Here is an 18711-nt window from a genome sequence, read left to right on the forward strand (position 1 = left end):
TTTTATGATTTCTTTCCTTCTACTAACCCTGGGGTTCTTCCTTTTCTAGTTGCTTTAGATGTAGAGTTAGGTTATTTAGTTGACTTTTTTCTTGTTTCTTGAGGTGTGCCTGTATTGCTATGAACTTCCCCCTTAGCACTGCTTTTACAGTGTCCCAGAGGTTTTGGGTTGTTGTGTTTTCATTTTCATTCATTTCTATGCATATTTTGATTTCTTCTATGATTTGTTCATTATTCAGCATCGTGTTGTTCAGCCTCCATATGTTGGCATTTTTAATAGTTTTTCTCTTGTAATTGAGATCTAATCTTACTGCATTGTGGTCAGAAAAGATGCTTGGAATGATTTCAATGTTTTTGAATTTACCAAGGCTAGATTTATGGCTCAGGATGTGATCTATCCTGGAAAAGGTTCCGTGTGCGCTTGAGAAAAAGGTGAAATTCATTGTTTTGGAATGAAATGTCCTATAGATATCTGTTAGGTCTAAGTGGTCTATTATATCATTTAAAGTTTGTGTTTCCTTGTTAATTTTCTGTTTAGTTGATCTATCCGTAGATGTAAGTGGGGTATTAAAGTCTCCCACTATTATTGCATTATTGTTAATTTCCCCTTTCATACTTGTTAGTAATTGTCTTACATATTGCGGTGCTCCAATGTTGGGTGCATAAATATTTATAATTGTTATATCTTCTTCTTGGATTGATCCTTTGATCATTATGTAGTTTCCTTCTTTGTCTCTTTTCACAGCCTTTGTTTTAAAATCTATTTTATCTGATATGAGTATTGCTACTCCTGCTTTCTTTTGGTCTCTGTTTGCGTGGAATATCTTTTTCCAGCCCTTCACTTTCAGTCTGTATGTGTCCCTCGATTTGAGGTGGGTCTCTTGTAGGCAGCATATATAGGGGTCTTGTTTTTGTATCCATTCAGCCAGCCTTTGTCTTTTGGTTGGGGCATTCAACCCATTTACGTTTAAGGTGATTATTAATAAGTATGATCCCGTAGCCATTTTCTTTATTGCTTTGGGTTCGAGTTTATACATCCTTTCTGTGTTTCCTGTCTAGAGAAGATCCTTTAGCATTTGTTGAAGAGCTGGTTTGGTGATGCTGAATTCTCTCAGCTTTTGCTTGTCTGTAAAGCTTTTGATTTCTCCTTCATATTTGAATGAGATCCTTGCTGGGTACAGTAATCTGGGCTGTAGGTTATTTTCTTTCATCACTTTAAGTATGTCTTGCCATTCCCTCATGGCCTGAAGAGTTTCTGCTGAAAGATCAACTGTTATCCTTATGGGGATCCCCTTGTGTGTTATTTGTTGTTTTTCCCTTGCTGCTTTTAATATTTGTTCTTTGTGTTTGATCTTTGTTAATTTGATTAATATGTGCCTTGGGGTATTTCGCCTTGGGTTTATCCTGTTAGGGACTCTCTGTGTTTCTTTGACTTGGGTGATTATTTCCTTCCCCATTTTAGGGAAATTTTCAACTATTATCTCCTCAAGTATTCTTTCATGGTCTTTCTTTTTGTCTTCTTCTTCTGGGACTCCTATGATTCGAATGTTGGGGCGTTTAATATTGTCCCATATGTCTCTAATATTGTCCTCATTTTTTTAAAATTCTTTTTTCTTTTTCCATCTCTGTTTCATTTATTTCTACAATTCTATCTTCTAGCTCGCTTATCCTGTCTTCTGCCTCCGTTATTCTACTGTTTGTGCCCTCAAGAGTGTTTCTGATCTCATCTATTGCATTATTCATTGTATATTGACTCTTTTTTATTTCCTCTAATTCCTTATTGAATATTTCTTGCATCTTCTCAATCCTTTTCTCCAGTTTATTTATCTGTAACTCCATTTTGCTTTCCAGATTTTGAATCATTTTCACAATTAAAATTCGAAATTCTTTATCGGGTAGGTTCCCTATATCTTCCTCTTTTGTTTGTGTTGGTGGGCATTTATCCTGTTCCTTTATTTGTTGGGTATTTCTCTGCCTCTTCATCTTGCTTATATTGCTGTGTTCGGGGTGGCCTTTCCATCTTTTGGAAGTTTGTGGAGTTCTCTTTATTAAGTAGTTACCTCGTTGTGTGTGGGGTTGGATGGGTGACTTGTCTAGGTTCCCTGGTTAGGGAAGCTTGTGTCGATGTTCTGGTGGGTGGAGCTGGATTTCTTCTCTCTGGCGTGTAATGAAGTGTCCAGTAATGAGTTTGAGATGTCAGTGGGTTTGGAGTGGCTTTGGGCAGCCTGTATATTGAAGCTCAGTGCTATTCTCCTGTGTTGCTGGATAGTTTGTGTAGTATGTCTTTCACTGAAACTTGTTGACCCTTGGGTGGTGCCTGGTTTCAGTATATGTATGGAGGCATTTGATGAGTACCTATCAATTAATGTTCTCTGGAACAGGGGATCTCTGGTGTTCTCAGGATTTGGCCTTAAGCCTCTGCCTCTGGTTTTCAGTCTTATTCTTGCAGGAGGCTCAAGGCTTCTCCCTCTGTTACTTCCAAGGCAGTTCCTTCTGTTGAAAAAGCTCTTCTGTTTTCTGGTCTCCTCAGTGTCTAATTCCCGTCCTGACACCAGGATGCGGTGGTGGACACTTTTTTTTTTTTTCCCCGGCTCTCCTATTCAGTCCTGCTATAGGGAGGGAGGAACAGCTAACAAATATCCGTGGCGTCTGAGGGGAGTGCTCGCGGTGTCAGCTACACTGGGAATGCTCCCGCTCGAGGCGTGTGTGCTTTCCCTGTTTATGCTGCTTAGGCTTTAGTTTGCTCTGCTGCGAGCTGTCCACGGCTGGCGCTGGGTTGCATGCACTTCCCAGGTCTGAGCGGCTCAGGTTCAGGTCCTCGGGTACTCGACAAAGGCGCAGACTTGGCTGGGCCTGCGTTTTGTCTCTTCCCCGGTCCGAGCAGCTCAGGTGACCAGGCGTTTGGCGAGCGCGGTCGCTGCAACTATCGCCTTCCTGGTCCCTGCCGCTCAGTTTTCTGGGAGGACAACCGGCGCACTTTCTCAGGTGGATATCCACCCGCCCGAACCCAGGAAGTCCTGGCCAGCAAGGACGCCTGCCTGCAGCTTGGCACGGGAAGCCTCTCTGGGGCTGCGGCTGCCCCCGCCTGCGTCGGGGGGCTGGGGCTGGGCCGCCCGCTGCCAGCTCGCCCGCTCAGCGTGCCGGTTCTCCCTCTAACGCCGCCGCCAGTTCTCCCTCTAAGTGCTGCTGCCGGCGCCTCCCTGCCCAGCCCTCGCCTGCTAGTGAGGGGCACGGGCGTCTGCGCCACTTCTCTGCTGAGAGTTTCCTCTGGGCACTTAGTCTGTGAGTTTTAATTATTTATGTCTTTTGTCTCCCAGTTATGCGGCCCTCTGAGGTTCCACTCGCCAGTGTTTCCAGGTGTTTGGAAACTTCTTTTTTTTTTTTTTTAAGCCTCCCTTCCCTGGACGGAACTCCGTCCCTCCCTCTTTTGTCTCTCTTTTTATCTATTTCCTACCTCCTTTCTTCTACTATGGGCTGCTTTTCTGAGTACCTGATGTCCTCTGCCGGTATTCAGAAGTTTTTTTGTGGAATTTACTCAGCGTTCAAATGTTCTTTTGTTGATTTTGTGGGGGAGAAAGTGGCTGCCCCGTCCTATTCCTCTGCCATCTTCCCGTGCTCCCTCGCCATCTCTCAATTCAGTAAAAGACAAGAATAAAGGGCTGAGGTTTAGAGTTAAAAATTCTCCTGCTCCTGCTGCTGCTGCTACTAAGTCACTTCAGTCGTGTCCGACTCTATGTGAACCCATAGACTGCAGCCCACCAGGCTCCTCCATCCATGGGATTTTCCAGGCAAGAGTACTGGAGTGGGGTGCCATTGCCTTCTCTGAAAAATTCTCCTGCTTCCCTACAAAAAGGGGCAATCGTTTATCTACTCAATGGATATTTGCTGAGTACCTCCTGTCTGCCAGACAGTGGATGGAGGGAAGGATTAAATAAAGGACAGGAGGGAAAGGAAGTCCCCTACACACAAAGGAAGCACATTCCAAGAGCGTGTTCTTAGAGTCCAGTTTGGCCATAAGCCCAGCACAGTTAGCTTAGATACCCAGCTAACACGACCGGCTATAGGTTTATAATACTTTTCACACAAATAATACACACACAAAAAGACACAAAAAATAAAACATTTTTTATCTTACAGTGCAGTACCTTGAAGTGTACAGTGGTACAATACAGCAGCTGGCACGCAGGGGCTGGCATCGAGCGAACAGGCAAGAAGGGTCACTGGCTGGCCGGGGGAGAGGGGCCGGGAAAGGGTAGAGCTGCAGGGTCACCAGCGACAGGAGACAGAGGGCCAGCTGCGCTCACTCACCCCTGACACGATGGCACAGCTTCCTTGCTGGCTTCGGTTCTGTCTACCCTCTTGAAAGAATGATCCAGCGATGTCTGGGTAGTAGCTCTTAATTTTTTTTTCTCATCATAGATGACATGGTAGCCCTGGATTGCATTCCGAGCAGCTGTTGCAACCTTCATGCACCGAGCACTGTTCAACGCTTAGGTCCTGGGCCTCAAAACTGAACAGTGCCTCCTCGAATAGGGAAGATCCGCTGCCCTTTCCTGCATCATGACTCTCTCCAGCTGCTTGTTTCTCCCTCTTGTCTCTCTTGTCCTTTCTCCGGGCCTGCAGTTCCGTCAGGCCTTCATTAGGAAGTGTTTCGTGACATACGACGTGAAGTCCTCGTGCAGTTCCAACTCCAGCTCTTCACCTCACTCCACTCCCTCAATTATTTTCACTTTTGTCTCCATCATGATTGCTTGGCACTTCTAAGCAGTACCAGCTATATCCTTCCTGCTTTTGCACTTGTTCCCAGACACACTGGGCTTGAAATAAAGATGCTGTACTGCTGTTGCCTATGCAGTACTTGTACAGCAATGTCCCCCAAAGCACCACCACTTGCAGAGGGTGCACGCATGTTACAATGTACACTCGACACGCGAACTAACTTACGTGACTGGACATGCGAATGCACGTCTGCACCTTTGAAATTCGCAGCTGAGAGGTTCGTGTGTAGGGGACTTACTGTAGTGAATGGATGTCTCATGCCTAATTAGACATCCAACTAATACTACTACACGAGGAGGATGGGGGAGAGGGAAAAACAGGAGGCGGAGAGGAAACTGTCGGTTTTTCGTTCTAACACGCGTGGTTCTACAACCACCTTGCCTGGCTTACTTGTATTTGCTTCCTTCACTCTCTCCCCTCAACCTTTCATCATCGGAAGAGTCAGCAAAACTGCCGTCTTCTCCACACAGCCTTGCTGACTCCAGAACACTTGTGCTCTGATTTTTTTTTTTTTAACTTCTAGCATAGCTTCTCCATTAAAAGATAGGTGAAGAATGGGTTGTTTGTTTCAACCCTTACACACCCTAGAAAATGTATAACCTTGTCCTTACACACACAAGGTGTTAAATGATAACTGATGAGCAAAGGAACAAATGAATAGACGAAGAATAACAAATACATAAGTGAGAGGTTTTGTCGCACAGTCTCTTTGGGTTCATTTTTCATGAACCAGTAGGTTTCAGAATGTGCAGTTTGGTACCAGTACGACTGGTCAATGAGCCAGTGATGTTATAATCTGACCATTCTCTGGAAAAGAGAAAGAGTAGAGGAGGAAGGAAGAAAGGACGAAAACCTTCAAAGGATGCTAGTTAAAGTAGTTGTTAATTAAATTTGCAAATAGGTGTATATGATGGGGTAGAATTGAATACTGAATGTACTATATAAATTGCATCTTTCTTGAATATGAATTGCTCACCCTTTTAAGAGATCAGTGCAATTGGCTGTGTTTGCTATCCACCCATTACCCTTAATGAAACAGTTCAGGTCCAGTGGGGTCAGAGGTGTCCAGTCACATCTACCCTCCGACAGGGACCCAGCGGCCTCTACTCTGTGCCTTGGGTCGCCCTGGTTCTCTGCACTGAGCCGGCGTCTGCGTTAGGCAGACAGTTGCCGCTCTAATTTTCTCTAATTGACTTGTTGGCAGTGCTCATAGAGGGCAAAAGATGTAGGGACATGGAGATTGGGCCCCGACAAGCACTTGGCTTTGATGGGGCCACGGAGTGCAGTACATAATCTGTAATGAATAAAGGTCTATGGGATGTCAATCTAGCACATGCCAGTGGCGTTTAATTCACACCAAATATTAATTAAAAATAATGATGTTCTTCTTACTGGCTTTTGTTACGAAGCACAGCATCTTGGTCCAGCCCCCGAGGAGCTGTCTGCAAGTCATTTGATTCTCTCATCCCCGTGAGATGCATGCATTCCACTACCTTCAGGCAAGCCTCAACAAAAACCCTCAGAACAACGGCTCTCTCACCTACCTAGTCTCTGCAGAAGAAGACCCCAAAAATCTTCCTGTTGCCCATTCCTTGTCCAACCCCTGTAATCAATAAATGTGTGTTTCTTTCCTTCTTTGCTGGCCACAAATAAGATACTGGGCAGAAGCCGTCTGTTTTGCATGCTCATAGAGTTATTAAAAACATTTTTATCTTTCTTTATCCCAATGTGATGTATTCTATAGGAAATGTTGGCCAAACGATGATATAAATCTGATCAATAATTTGAAATCTGTGGAATCACTCAGAATATTCATAATTAAAAATAATCCCCATGGACATCCACCTAAATTCAAGTTATCTCAGTACGATTCAGTCAGAGTAAATTAAAATGAGAGAATACTGCTGTACATCATTTTTCAGAGGCAACTGACATGTTTTCAAGCCTAAATATCTGTAACATTTTAGCAAATCCAAAAAATAAATTTACTCTCATAACTGTCATTAAATGTATTCCCGAACAATGGGGTCTGACCATAATTAATGATTAATTCATTTGGAATTCATTATGATAATATTAAATGTGTTTAATTCATTTGATGTGTCTAAAGAGGGAGCAATTCTAGGCAATTCTTTTGTGATTACTTGTTTTTAAAGTTGAGCTCTGAGCATGTGCAGAAAAATAGCTCCACATTGCCCTCTAGTGGTACACTCACAAATGACATTCTTTTGTAAGGGGCGGAAACACAAACCCTCCTTCTCCCTTGCTCCGCGTCTCACAGCATCTTTTCCCCTCAGTATACACTTAAATGAAATGCCTCCATCACAGTGTAAAAGGAGTTCAAAGCCACTAATCACTGAAAGTGTTGGTTGCTCAGTTGTGTCCTACTCTTTGCTACCCCGTGGACTCTAGGCCTGCAAGGCTTCTCTGTCATTGGGATTCTCCAGGCAGGAATACTGGGGTGAGTTGCCATTTCCTTCCCCAGGGGATCTTCCTGACCCAGGGATCGAACCCAGGTCTCTTGCCTTGTGGGCGGATGCTTTACTGTCTGAGCTACTAGTGAAGCAAATAATAACTGAACCTGAAAAGATCCTACTGCTTCCTCAGGAGATCCAGACGCAGTTTGTACAAAAGCAGTGTACAGAGGCCAGAGAAGGCCCAAAAGATGTTACCACGGAGAGTGTGAAGGGCATAACAAGAAGCTTCTTGAAAAAGGGGATATGAAGCATTCTTAAGTCTTTTATGTGCTGGGTAGCTCTGTGTTACTTTAGAAATGTCAGCGAACTTACCTGATGCTCAAATTACCAACTAAAAACAGCAGCATACTAGATTCAAACGTCTTTAAAGACCCTTAGCTCTAGCAATATTCCTTTATCAGTAGCAACGCTGCTGAACATCTGTTTATCTTTCCTGAGAATAAGCCATCACCACTTTTTATTTAAATTTAAGTTTGATCACTTCAAGACATTACTTTGCCAACAAAGGTCCGTCTAGTCATGTATGGATATGAGAGTTGGACAGTAAAGAAAACTGAGCGCCAAAGAATTGTTGCTTTTGAACTGTGGTGTTGGAGAAGACTCTTTAGAGTCCCTTGGACTGCAAGGAGTTCCAACCAGTCCATCCTAAAGGAAATCAGTCCCAAATATTCATTGAAAGGACTGATGCTAAAAAGCTGAAACTCCAATACTTTGGCCACCTCATGCGAAGAGTTGACTCATTGGAAAAGACCCTGGTGCTGGGAAATATTGAAGATGGGAGGAGAAGGGGACAACAGACGATGAGATGGTTGGATGGCATCACCGACTCAATGGACATGAGTTTGAGTAAACTCTGGGAGTTGGTGATGGACAGGGAGGCCTGGCGTGCTGTAATTTATGGGTTTGCAAAGAGTCGGACACAACTGAGCAACTGAACTGAAATGAACTAAAACTTAATCACCTTCAAGGTGTACGCACCATGGTTAGGATTTGTGGAATTTAGCGCTCAGTGTAGCTCATTAATCCAACAGCTGGTAAATGATCAAACTCCATACTCTCTATGAGCGTACCCTCTACCATGGATGGTAGACATGGCATGGAAGGAGCTGCCATTGCTCAGAGGCTTACTAGAGACTTCATGGATATCAATATTAGCAAGAGTCAGTACTGAAATGACAGTGAGCTCACCTTTACTGTGGGGGAGATAAAGAAATGACGAACACTGCTCAGGAGCGGACAGCAGCTAGATGAGGTACACATGCTCTTGTAATTCAAATTGAGACCAAAATTTGAGTCAGTAAAATGAGAATGAAACAGTTATGGTACTTTTATTCTTTATAAAAAAAAAAGAAAGAAATAATGCCTATTTCCAAAACTGAAAGCCAATTGTGCAGTAATGCTCCAGAGACTTTTACAGAATACGTGCCCTGAAGAGGTATAAATTGGGCAGCTGGGAGGTTAGGACAGAGAGGGGAAGGCGTGAATTCAGTGTAACATGGATGAGGCTGACCGCCCAGACACTTCAGCATTAACCCTGCGTGGGACATTCAGAGCTCAAATCAGACATTCTTCACTTTGAATTCCAGTCTAGATTAGAGGGGTCCAGGGAAAACCATTGTATCCAATAGTCTTGCATAACGGACACCTGCTTTGTTATTTCATGCTTTTCCTCCTTATCACATCTTATCGTTTCTACTTGGTTGTGGTAGACCTTGATTGCTGGTGACATGTTGACTAAGGAAAGTGAAAGTGAAGTCACTCAGTCGCGTCCGACTCTTTGCGACCCCACAGACTGTAGCCTACCAGGCTCCTCCGTCCATGGGATTTTTCAGGCAAGAGTACTGGAGTGGGTTGCCACTCCAGGAGATCTTCCCAACCCAGGGATTGAACCCGGGTCTTCTGCATTGTAGGCAGATGCTTTACCATCTGAGCCACCAGGGAAGTCCATTGGCAGGTCGGTATAGACCCCCAACAGGGTTCCTGCCATAAGCTGCATGAGGTCACCGCAAAGCAGGGCTTCTCACTTGCTTCGCGCAGGGCATGTCATTCATTCACACAAGCACACTGTAGAGTTAGTAAAGTGCAGCAGAAAACATGTTCGCTAGGAGAACAAAGAACTAGAGTTCCAAGCATCCTTACCTTGTCCTGAAGAATCCTGGACGAGCCCCCAAGATGAAAGGTTGCTGCTGAACCACAAAAGACACCAGGATTCTTGACCTCCGGAGGAGAATTCAATCTGGGGCCAGTGACGAGGCTTGATCGCTCAGAACTTTTGTGTAATAAAGTTTTATTAAAGCATAAAAAAGATAGAGAAAGCTTCCGACACAGGCATCAGAAGGGACAGACCCACACCTTATTACCTATTATTCCATGAATACATACGTATTTGAACGTAGTTGTATATGTAGGAATCTCAGGTTATAGACAAGGGGCCACAGACCTGGATTCAGTTCAGAGATATATGATTTTGTTTTGCCAGCACAAGTTTATTTTCTTTCTTTAAATCATTTGTCAACATTTGAAAATTTGTGGATTTCCCATAAAACTCTGGGTTTCCAGAAAATTTGACAACTCTGAGCCTGCTCTCCATAGGCTAACCACACCCTGAAACTGAGTGCTGGCCCCCCTCCTTTGATGAATTTTTAATACTTAAATGGATTCTTGTCCGGGATCCTCTAGGCCATATTGTCTTTGACACTATAGCCAAATATTTCTACCATACTCTCCCTCCCTCCCTCTCTCAGGTTTGAAAACAAAGACAAAATCAAAAATAAAATTCTAATCATGTAAGTTTGGCATTCCTGATATCTCTCTCACTCTCTTGAAAAATAAATACGTATTATTGTTTAGTTGCTCAGTTGTGCCTGACTCTTTGCAACCCTATGAACTGCCCCTGGTCAGGTTTCTCTGTCCATGAAATTTTTCAGGCAGGAATACTGGAGTGCATTGTCTTTTCCTCCTCCAGGGGATCTCCCCAACCCAGGCATTGAACCCCCTTCTCCTGCTTTGCAGGCAGATTCTTTACCTCTGAGCCACCAGGGAAACCCAGAAAGAAATATATAGACAAACACAAATATATAGTATATGTATATTGGTAAATTAAATGCAATTTCACCCAAAAGAAGTAATTTGATGTGGTTTGACTCTAACATAAATGTTTGCATTGTAGTTTATACATGTTTGAAATCAGACCATGACTTCACTCCGGGAACTGTAAAGTGTATTTTTCCTAATACAAAAGTGGTCTGATGATCTTCCTCACTGTATTTTCAATCTGACCCATCTATTCTCTGAGATATTTTATTCTTTGGTTGTTGTTGTTCGGTCACCAAGTCGTGTCTGACTCTTTGCCACTCCAGGGACTGTAGCGTGCCAAGTTTCCCTATCCTTCACTATCTCTCGGAATTTGCTCAGATTCATATCCATTGAGTTGGTGATACTATCTAACCATTTCATCCTCTGCCGCCCTCTTCTTTTGCCTTCCATCTTTCCCAGCATCAGGCTCTTTTTCAATGAGCCAGCTTGTTGCATCAGGTGGCCAAAGTATTGGAACTACAGCATCAGGCCTTCCAGTGAGTATTCAGGGTTGATTTACTTTCAGATTGACTGGATTGATCTCCTTGCAGTCCAGGGAACTCTTAGGAGTCTTCTCCAGCACCACAATTTTAAAGCATCAATTCCTCAGCCCTCAGCCTTCTTTATGGTCCAACTTGCACATCCATACATGACTGCAGGAAAAACCAAAGCTTTGGCTGTACAGGTGTTTATTGGCAAAGTGATGTCTTTGCTTTTTAATATGCTGTCTAGGTTTATCATAGCTTTTCTTCCAAGGAGAAAGCATCTTTCAATTTCGTGCAGTCACCATCCACAGTGATTTTGGAGCCCAAGAAAAGAAAATCTGTCTGCTTCCACGTTTTCCCCATCTATTTGCCGTGGAATGATGGGACCACATGCATGATAATAGTTTTTTGAATGCTGAGTTTTAAGCCAGCTTTTTCATTCTCCTCTTTCACTGTCTTCAAGAGGCTCTATAATCCCTCTTCGCTTTCTGCCATTAGGGTGGTTTAAACTGCATATATGAGGCTGTTGATATTTCTCTGGGAAATCTTGATTCCAACTTGTGATTCATCCAGCCCAACATTTCACATGATGTACTCTGTATATAAGTTAAATAAGCAGGGTCACAGTACAGCCTTGTCATACTCCTTTCCCAGTTTTGAACCAGTCTGTTGTTCCATGTAAGGTTCTAACTGTTGCTTCTTGACCTGCATACAGGTTTCTAAGGTGGTCTGGTATTCCCATCTCTTGAAGAATTTTTCACAGTTTGTTGTGATCCACACAAAGTCTATCTCGTAATTAATGAAGCAGAAACACACGTTTTTGGGGAATTACCTTGCTTTTTTCTGTGATCCAGCAGAAGTTGCCAGTTTTATCTCTGGTTCCTCTGCCTTTTCTAAACTCATCTTGTACATCTGGAAGTTCTCGGTTCACATATGATTGAATCCTAGCTTGAAGGATTTTGAGCATAATCTTACTAGCGTGCGAAATGATCAAAATTGTATGATAATTTGTACATTCTTTGGCACTGCCCTTTGGGATTGGAATGAACACTGACCATTTCCAGTTTTTGGCCACTGCTGAGTTTTTCAAGGCTGTGACCCATGACCATCCTTCTATCTCTGAATCCTACCCATACCCTTCAGTCCTAGTTCTAAGTCTGATAATTCCTTAATGAGCTAATCCCTCACTAAGTTTTTAGGCCTCTAAACTCATATAGCATTCATACATTGTATGACATACTTTTCTGCTTAATTTTATGTACTTTTTCATTGTGTTCTCTGCCCAGATTTATGATTGTAACCCGGCAAGAGAGGTCCATCCTTTCCAAATATCCTTTTATCTCCAACAGCATTTAACACTTGTTGACTGATCACTCTTTTTTTGGTAAACCATGTTGACAACATAAATCTAAAAAAAAATAAATATTTCCTCATGTAGGCGAAGCAGTCACTGACTGGAAGCCCTTTGGCTGCATTAAATGTAATTTTATTTTATTCTCCTTGTTGTATTGTGGTTCTTGTGTCATTGTCATTTGGAATGTCAAGTCTTTAAGGCGAATATTTAGGTCACATAAAAATTTCATGAAGAAAAATCCATCTAATCAGTTTTCAAAGAACACTGTCAGAGATAAATTCATTCATTTTTAAAGCTGTTGTAAAATCAAACACAGACACAGAAAACCACATGCAACCAATGTATCACTTCATGAATTATTTTAATGTAGAGTCCACCCTGTTTCTTGGCTGTATTTTCTGCAAATTGGCAATTGGATCCAGAAGCTTGATCATACCAAGTAGGTTTGATCCCTTCAGCCAGACTAGAGGGCAGTGTACTATTTATTTCATTGTGGCACACATGCTAGGTCATTTCAGTCGTGTCCAGTTCTTTGCAACCCTACAGATTGTAGCCCACCAGCCTCCTCTGTCCATGGGATTCTCCAGGCAGGCATACTAGAGAGGGTTGCCGTCCCCTCCTCCAGGGGAGTCTTCCTGACCCAGGGATTGAACCACCATCTCTTATGTCTCCTGCACTGGCAAACGGGTTCTTTACCACCAGTACCACCTGGGATGCCCTATTTCATTAGGTACATAATGTCTAGATTTTCTGTTTTACCTTAACAATCATGAATTCTTAATGTGTAGTTTGTTCATTGGGGCTGAAAAACAGCAATATTTGCATTGTATTATATTCGCATTATCAGTTGTTTCTTATTAGTTAGAATATTATTATAATAGGTTACACGCTTCATATACTGTTTGGTTGCACATTGGTAGAGTTTGTTTCAGAAGGATATGCTAAACATTTGGCTCATTACCCAGACTTGAAGATAGTAGTTCGCTCCCCTGTCCAATTCCGAAATGACTGACTCTTATTATTTTTTAAAATATCTGTGAATTCATACATTAATATGTATTTGTTAGGTTTAATTTCATTGCTGCTGCTGCTGCTAAGTCGCTTCAGTCATGTCAGACTCTGTGCGACCCCATAGACGGCAGCTGACCAGGCTCCGCGATCCCTGGGATTCTCCAGGCAAGAACACTGAAGTGGGTTGCCATTTCCTTCTCCAATGTGTGAAAGTGAAAAGTGAAAGTGAAGTCGTTCAGTGGTGTCTGACTAGTAGCGACCCCATGGACTGCAGCTCACCAGGCTCCTCTGTCCATGCGATTTTCTAGGCAAGAGTACTGGAGTGGCTTGCCATTGCCTTTTCCGAATTTCATTGCAACTTTTATATTTATTGAAGCTGTTTATCCTCATCTTTGGTTCTATGGAAGCTCTTCCAACTTGACTTCCAAATCCGTTTGACACAATCCTGTTATTCTTTGATGGTTTCCTTTCTACTTGCTTCAGGCTCAATTGCTGTGTTTACTGCCTTAGACTAGGAATCAACCAATTCTCCAAGAAGCCTTTGTTCCTTGCAATGCAAAATATATTTTTTCAGAATCTCAGTTTGGGTGAAGAGATACCTGTGTCCCTAAGTCAGTGTTTCTAGGTGTTTTCAGTGGACAGAATTAGAGATAAAATACCTTTTGCATTTAAACTGATTTTTTCAGTTAGAATTTAGGAACACAATACTTCATCTCTTCTCTTTTCCATGTGTATGTCCTTTACATAGGTGTGTCCGTGTTCACACCAGGGATCCCAATCTGAAGGACATAGGGTACAACAGAATTAGGCTTTCTCATGATTTCTCATTTGCTCTATCTCATATTGCATTGGTATCAGAGTAACATTAATAATAGTTTCACCATCAATAATAATTATTAAAATGTTTCTATATATATTATCCCCATTCTCCCTTAATTTTGTCCTATGATTATAATATGGGGACAGTATCAGAACATGTAGTGTTGTGAAATAAAATTTCTCCTTTTAACCCTCAATTAGTCTTAGTTCATTAAATTTATTGCTCTTCGGTTAGCTATTAGATCAGTATCTCTCCGGTCACTTTAAATATCTAAGGCTCATTTTCCAGTGGTTCTCAGGATCAGGGGAGCAATAGTTCCTGATTCCTTGCAAGTTGATAATAGTTTGGGTGTTATCAAACTGTTGTAACAGCCCTTTATATTTAAAGTTAACTTTTGTTGACTGTGAAATCTTTGAATCACATTTTCTTACCTTGAGTGCCTCAAATCACTTCAGTTTCTTCTGGCACAAAACAATGCTGTCAAAAAATCTGATAATGATCTAATTTTCCCCCTTATAAATTGTGCATTCTTTTTGTCCATATGCCTAAAAAAATTTTTTAAGTCAGCAAAAATTTACTGAATTGCATTTTTTCTGTGCATTTGTTCTGTTCCCTTTCTTTGATTTTTTTCCCTCAAGGACAACTGTTACTCCAGTGTTAAGATTTTCCTTATTGAATATGTGTGTGTGCGCTGTAGTATTTGTCACTTTTTCCTGCGTTTTTCTTTATTCTTTCTTAATTTACTCTTGTTTTTGTTTTCTCCATATTGCTTTATTTATTTACCTTGTTATACTTTCTTTCTAAAATTACTTCTTTAGTTAAATATAATTCTTTCTGAAATATGCCACCTCTTTTATGAATTGTAATCATTCTGATTTATGTTACTCTTGCATCTCTGGCATTTTATTTTCTTTACTTAACTCACTTTGGGATAGCAAATTGCAGGTTTGATGTATTTTTCTTGTGTACTTTTGATCCTCTTTTTGTGTACTTGTCTGTAGGTATGATAGTGTCCTCATTTTATTTTGTAAGAAACTTAACCTCAACAGATTTTTTTGTACTTGCTTTTATGAGATTTGTTTCCCTGCATGCCCAGAAATTCAAATAGCTCTTCTAAATACACAGAGTTCCCTGTCCTCTTGTTTTTCTTACACCAGGGCTCAGGGAACTATAGCCTGTGGGTCAAATCTGGTCCAGGTCCTTTTTTTGTTTGGGCATCACTGAACTAACAGTGCTTTTTTGTACTTGTGAAGAGTTGTAAGCAAACATAGATGAATATGTGACAGAGATTAGGTGGACTGCAAAGCTATATAGACTATCTTGGTCTCTTACAGAAAAGCTGGCCAAACCCTGGTACACACTAAAAACTATGGCAATTTGCTTTCCAAGTTTTCAAGGCTATTACTCTCTCCTACTTTGACCTGGACTTTCTCTTTCTTTCATGTCTGTTGTTTCTGACATACTTACAAATTTTAAATATATTTTCAATAGTTTGTCCCCAGTGTGAACCCTGTATCAGAAAGGAGAGTTTGTTGGTTAGTTTCAAGTGTTCATATTTACTATTCTCAAAATGGTCTATTGCACTTTCTATTAATAGCACTACCTGGTAGTTATTTTAGAATTACTCTGTTTTCAGGATTGATGTTTCCCTCTAATTTCTCTCCCACAGATACTAATAACGTGTGGGTTCTAAGGGCCTTGGTGGCTTGTCCACATCCACTGGTATTTTAGGATGTGAACATACAGACCCCATCACCTCATTTTGTCATAAAAGTCTGAATGCCTTTGGTCCTCCATCTAGTCTTTCTGTCTCTTTTTACCTGGAGATTCAAGAAGATCAAAAAACTATGTCCACCACTACTGCCTTCTTCCCAGAATCAAGCTCATTCATTTGTCAACTTGTTTGTTTAGTTGACTGTATTCAATTTGATTTCAGGAAAATGTTTATCCTGAGTATTTCAGCACATTAAATAAATCCACACGTACATTTTTTTCTTCCTCTGTTTTCCTCCAGAGTCAAGTTCCCATTATGTCATCTCCCTAAAAGCTTTTAACAATGCAGGAGAAGGAGTTCCCCTTTATGAAAGTGCTACCACCCGATCTATCACAGGTAAGCTGAAATAGTTAATCTTTTTTTCACAAGGCATTTGAGTTGTGAAAACAACAAACCAAAGTGAAACAAAACAAATAATAAAGAAAAAAAATGTATGAAGTCATGTCCGAGCCTTATGTGTATATATACACACACAATTTATTATTTTGGGGGTTATCAAAATTGTGAGAAGAATTCAGTCTGTAAATGGACTGAGAGAATGTAGATCTCTTAGTACATGGACTTAGAGAATGTAGATCCCTTATTCTCTTTATTTTTTTCCAGTAGCTTCATATTTTGGTGTCTTGACAGCATTGTTCATTCCTCTGGGCAGCTTATTTCAAATCAGTTCAATGTAGGCAGAAAGGTCTCTGCAGAAAGGCCACCAGGTACCTGAATGGACACTTGCTTCACTGCAGAGGGTCTTTCAAGCTGATATTGACAAGCATGAACTGCCCTCATGGGGCTGGTTTGGACTAGGCTGAATCATACAGGAGCTTCTTTCTGATCTGAGCCAACAGGTCACCCCAACTGTGCCCAAGGCCTGTAGGCGCTAAAAGAATTGGTTGCCTCAAGGGCTTATCACTTCTGGAAATTGTTATGTGAGTTGGACCTTAAATGGGGCACAGGAGAGAAACAGGGCTCAACGCAATGAGAAAGAGAAAGGGGTGGGTTAGAAAGCGAGATCCCGGTCATTTATGGAGCCTATTTGTGAATAAGGCTGGACCTACTCAGAAACAGAATAAGTACCATAAGTACCTCTGTGAGGCTTGCTCATGACCCAGTCACATGACCCAGAGTCACATGACCACTCCTAATAGCCTTGTGTCTGAAATGTGAAAGCAAAACCCAGGAACGCCATCTTTTCAATGTACACTTTGATCCTTTCAAAACCCACAATCCTCAAAGTTCATTCAATTTATCAGCTGTTTTCACCTTAATGACAACAAAGGATCTGATGCAAAGGAGCAGGATTTAGTAGGAACACCATGGAAAATTACTGGGATGCCTGAGTATGAGTCCTGGCAGCTAGGAATGAATGAACCTCCAGTAAATGATGGGGTCCTGTGACTTCTGCTACCACCTAAATTTATGTGAACTTTGTACAGTTTGTTTTCCAAATCCGGAAGTTTCATTCAGAAACTGTCTTGAGAATATACAGTTGTAAACCAGATTTTCAGTTGTTATGTGATGGTTTTCACAGCATACCATCCCTTTATTGATTTCCACCAAATTTCCTTTTAAACCTTGGATATTATTCCAGAGTCTCCTTGAATCTTTGGCTGCTGGATTTAACATCCGTGCTCAGTCTGAAGTGGTATGCAAAAGCTTGGGTGCATGTCAGGATATTAATTTATCCATGGAGACAGTATATATCTTGCATTGCATTTTCAGAGGGACTCTGACTCCCAAAAAAAGGTAAATAAGAAATATTATCCAGAGAACATTTACAGTCAAAAGTGTTGTGTCTAAATAAAGAGATAATGAGGCAAATAGAGGCCAGGATGGAAACCATGAGATAACATGGTGAAGGGTGTCTGGGATTTTTACTTCCTCTTACTCTGTTATTCTGCCAAAATTCCTTTGAGTGATAGCAGCCACTTTGGCTGAGCCAGTGCTTCCCATAATGTTTATTCATTAAGTCAGCTCTTTCCTGCCTAGGGTAAAAGATGGTTAAAAAAGTCCTCACCATGAATTTGCGCTCATGATCAGACCAAACAAAATTGTACCATGATCAGTCTTTAAGAACTCATAGTTTTTTACCAAAACTAAACACCACAAGGAAGGAACACAAAGATGACCTCCAAAAGCCATTTTTAAGCAGAAACTAGTTATAATAGAGTTGGGATAACTTGAAGATAAATTGCTCAGAGAACTGTTTGAGGTGTTATTGGCTTCTTTTCCCTTAACATTTGTTGTCATTCTTTAATTCTTAGCATATGGCATCCCCAGAGTGGTTTCTAGAATACCAGTGATCCATAAGACCATTTTTTTCCTGCTACGACTAATCCTAATGGATATGAGAAATGAAATAATACTGAGAATTGAAAAGCGCATGAGGGATTTTCTGATTGAGGAAAAGTCAGTAAGGGCTTGGAGAGGAAGAATAAAACCAGCTCTTTCCACATCCCTGCCAGGATGTGGCAGACTTATTGTTGTGTTTTCACACGCCACGGAGAACAAAGAACAAATAAACAGAATCAAAGGTTTAGGTTCTGCAGGAAACTATCACAGTAAGGGTGTCTCAGGGATACTTAGAAGACATTTTTGGTCGCCGAGCCTCTGCACAGTACTCCCATGAGCAGCCCTGGAAGAGATGAAAGTAAAGTAACAATAATAATAATAAAGCTCAGAGGCAGTAAATGCACCAGGCTGGTGTGTCAGGCCATGGTGCTTTCCGCATGGATGTGTTCATAGATGCTGGTCCACTCTGGACTGCGTCTCATTCTGACCATGTCAGCATTACAACCAAGGGAAGTCTCACTAGGTCAAAAGGGCAGGTTAAGAGTGTAAATGTTTTGCTGCTTTTTTTTTTTTTCAATTTTGTTTCATATTGTTGCAAGAATAAGACATTTTGAGTCTGGAGACGGGATGAGAACAGGCGAATAATGAGATGTG

The 18711-nt window shown here is 41.5% G+C and overlaps 1 protein-coding gene and 1 non-coding gene across 2 annotated transcripts in view; one reads left to right on the top strand and one right to left on the bottom strand.

Moving 5' to 3' along the window:
* Positions 1-18711, top strand: part of DCC (DCC netrin 1 receptor) — an 887682-nt gene that overhangs the window by 706683 nt on the left and 162288 nt on the right. The window contains exon 16 of the mRNA XM_088833422.1: positions 16015-16110. Within this exon, the coding sequence (XP_088689548.1) occupies positions 16015-16110 (96 nt within the window). The remainder of the gene's footprint in view (positions 1-16014; positions 16111-18711) is intronic.
* TRNAC-ACA (transfer RNA cysteine (anticodon ACA)) lies at positions 9125-9196 on the bottom strand. The gene has a single exon. It is a non-coding gene; the product is annotated as a tRNA-Cys (tRNA).

The sequence above is a fragment of the Moschus berezovskii genome, chromosome 28 (assembly GCF_049115385.1).
Source record: "Moschus berezovskii isolate FMDL1 chromosome 28, NW_MosBer_1.0, whole genome shotgun sequence".
In the NCBI taxonomy this organism is placed as follows: domain Eukaryota; kingdom Metazoa; phylum Chordata; class Mammalia; order Artiodactyla; family Moschidae; genus Moschus; species Moschus berezovskii.